Consider the following 6,702-nt stretch of genomic DNA (forward strand, 5'->3'; position numbering starts at 1 on the left):
TTCAATGAAGCACCGTCAGCGAATCCAATTAAATATTCAGTATATTTACTTTCCTAATGACAAGAAGTCCCAGGACGCAACAAAACACAAAGACCGAGCTGATGTCAATTTCTGCTGTGTCAAGTCTTGGCAGAACTAACGTACATGAAACACTCCACCTAGGTTAGCGGCTGCCGAACAGAGGAATTACTGCGCACACTGTCAAACTAACTGTGAACTGAGAGGGCAGACCAAACTCTCCCTCTTCTGACTGAACTGACTACATTATGCAGTCTGAGGAAAGCGGAAAGGAATCCTTACGCTCATCACAAGGACTGTACTATCTTGCAGTTGGCTGGTAGAGCAGGACAACAAATCATGACTGATGAGCCATTTAAATCTTGTCATCTCCAAAACAGGAAGGATGTAACAGTCAGCAGTCAGGGGTGGACAGAGTGAGACAAGCTGTTTTCTAGCAAGTAGAGTTATTTAATTAATTATATCCAAGAAATAACATTAGGGATGTAACTAATGATTATTACAAGGATCAGTTAATCTGCTGATTACGTTCTTGATTTAACGATGAATCGTTTTGTCTATAAAATGGGGGAAAATGCCAGTAATAATCTCCTAGAGCCCAAGGAAATGTATTCAAATTGTTTGTTCTATTTGACCAACAGTCCAAAACCTACAGATATTCAGTTTCTGATCATATATGTTGAAGATAAGCATCAAATTTTTCACATTTGAGAGGATGGAACTGTCAAATATTTGGCATTTTTGCTTGATAAAGGACTGAAATTATTTTGATAACTTAATAGCTATCAAAATAGTTGCCAACAATTTTCTATCAATCAAAAATCAACTAAATGCTGTAGGTCTTATTAGCATTTTTAGATTTTGAATTTCACTAGGTAGGGCTGAAAGATAATTTAAAGCTCTACTATATTATACTACATTAAATTAAACGTGGTTCAAATCACGATGTGTATGTGAAAGGAATCACTTTCACTGACTAAAAACCCACAGAGCTCTATCACCCACATCTGCAGTTCCTCTAAGCTCTGCAGAGCTTTTTAGCCTCTTTTAGCTAATTTTTTTGTTTTGGTTTTTTGATCCCCAAACTCCACTCTTATTAACCTATTTTCAGTGGCAATTAATGCAGCTTTAATGTTATCATTTCCTCAAATTTAAACTGAAGCATATCGCAATGGTATGACTTTATTTTATTGTTCTACAAATTTCCGCTGTCCAAATCAAATCCAAGCTTGCACTAAAAAATAACTACATTTGTTCTTTATTATTTTTTTGCACATCTTGAGTTTATTCTCATACTGCATAACAATGGAACACAATTTATTTCTCTGAACATCAGTTTAAAGCTGAAACAATTAAGCAATTGACAGAAAACTAATCAGTGATTATTTCGATAATCAATTAATCGTGTAAGTCATTTTTCAAACCAAAATACCAAACACTCTCTGCTTCCAGCTCCGCAAATGTGAAGAACTGATGCTTTTCTCTCAGTTTTACGATAATAGAAACTGAATACATTTAGATTTTATCTTTACCAGGGATTTTCAAGGCATATCACTCAGTCACAACTCAATGTGGTTTCTGTGGTTATGGGGACATACAAGATAAAGGCTTCTTGAAAAAGCCGCAGAGAAGACCTGAGGTAGAACTGGGGCCATATGTTGCATCTCCCCTAGACTGCCAGAACTATTTCTGGGAGGAGAGGGGAGGGAAAACACAACAAAGATGCTGGGGGAGAAGATAAGGATTGAAGCGAAAGGAGGAGCTCGAGGCACAGTCCAGCATCCTGCTAAAAACGAAGAGAGGGTGGTCGTAAGGAGAGAACCTGTGTGAAGAAGAGGAGCCAGAGTGGTAAATGTATCTTTTATGAGAAATGAAGAGTGAGGGATGAGAGAGAGCGAGGCCTGTACACTGCAGTACCAGTAACACAGGCCTTTGGCAATTTACAGTTCAGGGTGGGGCGACTGACTCACCAGAAGACAATCCCCCCCCCCTGCTTCTTCGTAGAACATTCCAGACTAAAATCACACTTCAACTACAACTTACTGTCTCCACTGACCCATAAACTGGCCTCTAGTAATGCATCTTCACATACAAGAAGACTCCTACAAGCCTTCTTCCCTCAACAGTTGAGATCTCTAAGACGGCATTAATATCACAATAACAAAGGCAGCAGAACTTCAGTGATGATACAGCATCGCCGGTATTTGGTGAGTCATAGACTGGGTGTACACATTTCTGAGGCACTGACACGTATAAGGAGATTACACAAACACAATTAAAAATGAAGAATGGAGCAAAAAGACATGGAAGTGTTGCTACATTGCACTTTCTTGCACAAAGGGTAGGTATAGGTTAGATATAGTAGCCTACGTGTTAGGAGGTATATGGTATAGGTGATCATGAAATCTCACTCTCGTTTTTGGCAGCTGTCTTTAGTGAAAAATCTCTAAATATCCTCTAAACACAACCTGCCCAGTAGGATAAACGGCAGACAGACACCGGCATCGACTAGCTGGTGAATGTAGTGCAGAATTTAGACGCTAAAGAGCCTGAGATTTTCCTGATAAAATCAACCACTGTTGGCTACCACATTTGCCATATAACTTAAAAGGTGGCAATACTCCAGTTCTGTGCTTACAGCTTGTTTCCACTGCCCCCAAGCGGTCAAAAAAAGAAAATCAATTTAGAGCTGAAAAGATTAGTTAATTTATCGCTTAATCGAGCAATAGAAAATTATTCAGCAACTATTTTGAAAATTGAGCACTAATTTCATTCATTTTTCTAGCAAAACTGACAAACATGCACTGGTTTCCAGTTCTCAGATGTAAGCATTTAATGCTTTTGTTTTTCCTACATTACAATAAAATTAGTGTCTTTGGATTTTTGGTCAGATAAAACATATAATTCAAAGACGTGACCTCGGGTTCCGGTAAATTTTAATGGACATCTTTCACTATTTCCAGACATTTTTTTTTACGGACAAAAAACTGACAAACAATAATCAGCAAATGTATTGCAGCCCTAAATCAGACATTGCAGGTTTAACAGTTCGTGACTCATTCGATGTTACAGAAAGACACACCGTGCGTATTGTATGTGAGAATGACTGCTCTTTCAAAGCATTCATGATTGAGTTTTGGTGAATGAACACAGATGCTCGTGCTCGTCCCTAACAGCCACTGCTGCAGTCACAGATGCGTTCTACTAGACTGAGTTAGACTGTTCTGCCATCTTGCTTCCTACCCTGATGTGATTTGCTGGGCTTAAATGGGGCCCACTTCCCTCATCTGTCTATCACATCCGTTGGTTTGACGTGGTGGCATCGTTTCGTCAGTGCAGATACAGCAGCACACCGGGGTTTGCTGTAAACAGCCGCAGAGCAGCAGGCTGGACTCTGCTAACTCAACTCGACAGTACAATGTCCAGGCTCTTTGGAGCTGCAGGACATTTTTTGCACTTACACAAGCCGCTACAGCACGTAGGCCACTGCAATGGCAGCCAGCAGCAGAGCCACAGAAGCTGAAAATGACTCTCACTTTAGCACGTTCATAATTCAACAGACCGTTCTCTCTGCTTGTCGTCCTTCATCTTCCCACAAACATAATCCACCGAACTTAACCACAGTTTGGGGGCAACAGTGATGTAGCCTACATTCGGCTCCACACATCCAACTGAGGCACTGTTCCATTTGGTCAATTAATGACACACTATGACATGACAGCCTGGGCCTTGGATCATAAATCATACTATAGTAAACGAGCGAGGAAGAGAAAGAGTAATGATGGAGAGAGACTTTAGCACACAGTTAATGACAGCGTAAGCTAGGCAGGCAATGCACAGCTACAGGGGTGGAGTGAGAAAATTAATACTTTGGAATCTCTCACAGCTAAAACAATGGCTCTGGGATCCAGGCTTCATCCTCCATGTCCGCATTTAACACCAGAGTAAAAGAACTAGTTACAGAACTGTTTCGCGTGGAACAACCAAGATATTTGGAGCATTTGGTTCGCTCGCTCTCTCTCTCTCTCTCTCTCTCTCTCTCATGCAACAGCCGGTTCAATAGGCTGGTACCTCATTGTGGAGCTAGGTCCATGTTACACCCCTGAACCCAGGCCCAGAATACAGACACTGAGCTGTAAATACCAGACCAAGAAAAAAAAAAAGAAAAAAAAGCTAAACAACTTGAGGCCCAAAGTCCTGGGTTTGCAAATTCCAAGCATTTTTTACTCTGCTGGAGCCACCTAGATTCACAGGGGGATACAACTGGGGCAGAGCTGGGATTTCACGGTAGAGGTGGAACGTAAAGAAGTCTGCTGCTTATCACTATCTCAAGGCAAGATTTTCTTAGGAGATGTATAAAAGGGAAAGATATACAGAGTTGAGGGCAATTTAAACAAATAACCCAGACATTTCCAGGAACTGCACTGCCCTACATCAGCGAGCAACATTGAACAAGTCCTGTCAGTGAGGAGAGGAGCCTGGTGGCCTGCAAGCTCTCTTGGCCAGCACAGTTTTTTGGTGGATAAAGGATCTTTGGCTGACGAAAGTGGGGCTACTGGCCAGAGGAAGGGAGCAGAGAGAGAGGGGGGTGGGGGCTCTTTGCTTTTTTCCTAGTGAAAGGCCATTTCACTGCCTGCTGTTACCATAACAACAGGCTACAGACCAGGGGAGGCGGAGGGGTGCCTCACAAACTTTCTCTTTTGGCTGCAAGACACCAAGCACGGGGGCTGCTATGGGACAACGATTATCAAAGTCCAAACCAGAGAAAAAAAAGGGGGCCATAGTGGAAATAATTCCTTCACAGATGACAAAATAACTGGCTGCTTGTTTTCTTTTTTTTTGGTCACAGACTGTAAAAGGGTATTTGGTGTTGTTCTTTCCACCAAGAGACTGCCAACCGCTACAGGGCCTCTGCTACTCTTTCATGTTGATGTTGATCATTTTGAAGCTGCACAGATGTTTCTCCGGCATGAAAAATACCAACAAGCACAACCAAGAGACACATTATATCAATATAATATTGATACTGTCGTATGAGACTAGATTTCATCTGAGGTTTGGGTCATTGCGGTTTGAAGATTTTGCTCAAATGATGTGGTTTTTCTGGATTTATTACAGCTGAGTGATGCCGTTTTTCTGAACTTATTTAACTGTGGTAACTGGGTGACTGCAAAATAAATGCTCCTGCCTCTTCACACACACACACACACACACACACACACACACACACACACTCTAACATGATACCGTCTAAAGACATGATCGGTATATTATTTTGTCAGTTACGCCCAGCTCAGCGCAGAAACTGGACATTTGCAGGCACGCTGACCACTGTTGTTGCCGTCGGAGGTTACAAAGTGGTACCGTGTTGCTGCAGTACATGACAACAACATGGTAGCCACAAAGCCGGGGCGCAAGTGCCATTCAGGTCTCAGAGCCACGAACAGCTGAGCTCAGTTGTCTGCAACCGAGAGTGTCAAAACACCGCAGTTCGCATCGGCGTGGATTGAAAATGACAGCGGCGTTTTTCCACTTGAAGGGAATAAACTGCGGCGTATCCACGCACACACACACACGCGCACACACACACACACTCACACACTCACACACTCACACCGGTCCGCATTGGAGCCGTATACGATCTCAATTTTTACAAGTCATCATCTGCCCGGCAGGAGAAAACTAGGCCTGTGGCTATATTGAGCACCACCCCGCAGCCCTATTTCAGATTCCATTTAAATGCGACGTGTGCCGTGTGTTTGCGGACCTACATGGGCGAGGAGCTGCGCAAAAAAGAAATGAGCTGAAATTAAATTTAGGGCTTTTCCGAGCCCCGCTTACCTGCAGATGTTCCTGAAATCGTATCGGCAGTATCTGAGCCATTTCTGGGGGGGTTTCTCTGTCTGGAGAGTCCGTGAGGAAGGAAAGGGGAAGGGGACAACAGGAGGAATAGAGGTGGTCTTGCTCTGTATGTGCCCCAAACGTCCCCAAAAGTCAAATATGATGGGCAGTAGTAGGTAGTCTGGGGTGGCTTGCGTTGATATCACACGAATCCTGTGACTGCTCCCATTCAGCAGTCGTCCCCCCCCCCCCTTACACCAGTCCTGAATCAAAAACTACGCACCTCCGCTAAGAAAACTAGTCCACTTCAACTACTACCGAGCCCCGTGCCATAACCAGTTCCTCCTCGAGCCTTGTAAGGATACGGGGCTGTCCTAAAAAATCCGCGCTGAGTAATTGCGAGTGATGACTTCGCGAAAGCAGCCCGTGTCTGGGATTTTTGTTTTCCCCTCAGACCTGTCAAAGGGGTCGGATGTGCATTTTGTACCCTTCCGCCGCAGCCCCTTCCCCCTTCCTTTCCACCAATTTCGAAATCAGGGCTCGTAACAAGCGCCCCACCTTTGCGTGATTTCTACGGAATCACACGCACGCACGCGCACACACACACACACACACACACACACACACACACCTTTCTAAATAAAGTGTGTTGTTGTAAAGATGACGCATAGGTCCAAAGAGGGCTGCTGGCGTTTTCAAAAAGTGTTTCTTCTTAGGAGCTGAAACTGCATCTGTTGGACTTCCCTCATCTATGGCCCCCTGCTCTCATCATCGTCATCATTATCTTCATCATTTTTCTTTATGTCTGGATAGAAAAGAATCGGCGCTTTAACGGTCGGTTCA

At 43.4% G+C, this 6,702-nt stretch overlaps 1 protein-coding gene across 1 annotated transcript in view; it reads right to left on the bottom strand.

Annotated features, from left to right (window-relative positions):
* cltcl1 (clathrin, heavy chain-like 1) overlaps positions 1-6,379 on the bottom strand; it is a 29,364-nt gene extending 22,985 nt beyond the window's left edge. Inside the window, 1 exon segment of the mRNA XM_040154513.1 lies at positions 5,860-6,379. Within this exon segment, the coding sequence (XP_040010447.1) occupies positions 5,860-5,901 (42 nt within the window). The 5' untranslated portion in view covers positions 5,902-6,379.
* Between the last annotated feature and the right edge of the window lie 323 nt (positions 6,380-6,702).

The sequence above is a fragment of the Xiphias gladius genome, chromosome 19, assembly GCF_016859285.1.
Source record: "Xiphias gladius isolate SHS-SW01 ecotype Sanya breed wild chromosome 19, ASM1685928v1, whole genome shotgun sequence".
Lineage (NCBI taxonomy): Eukaryota > Metazoa > Chordata > Actinopteri > Istiophoriformes > Xiphiidae > Xiphias > Xiphias gladius.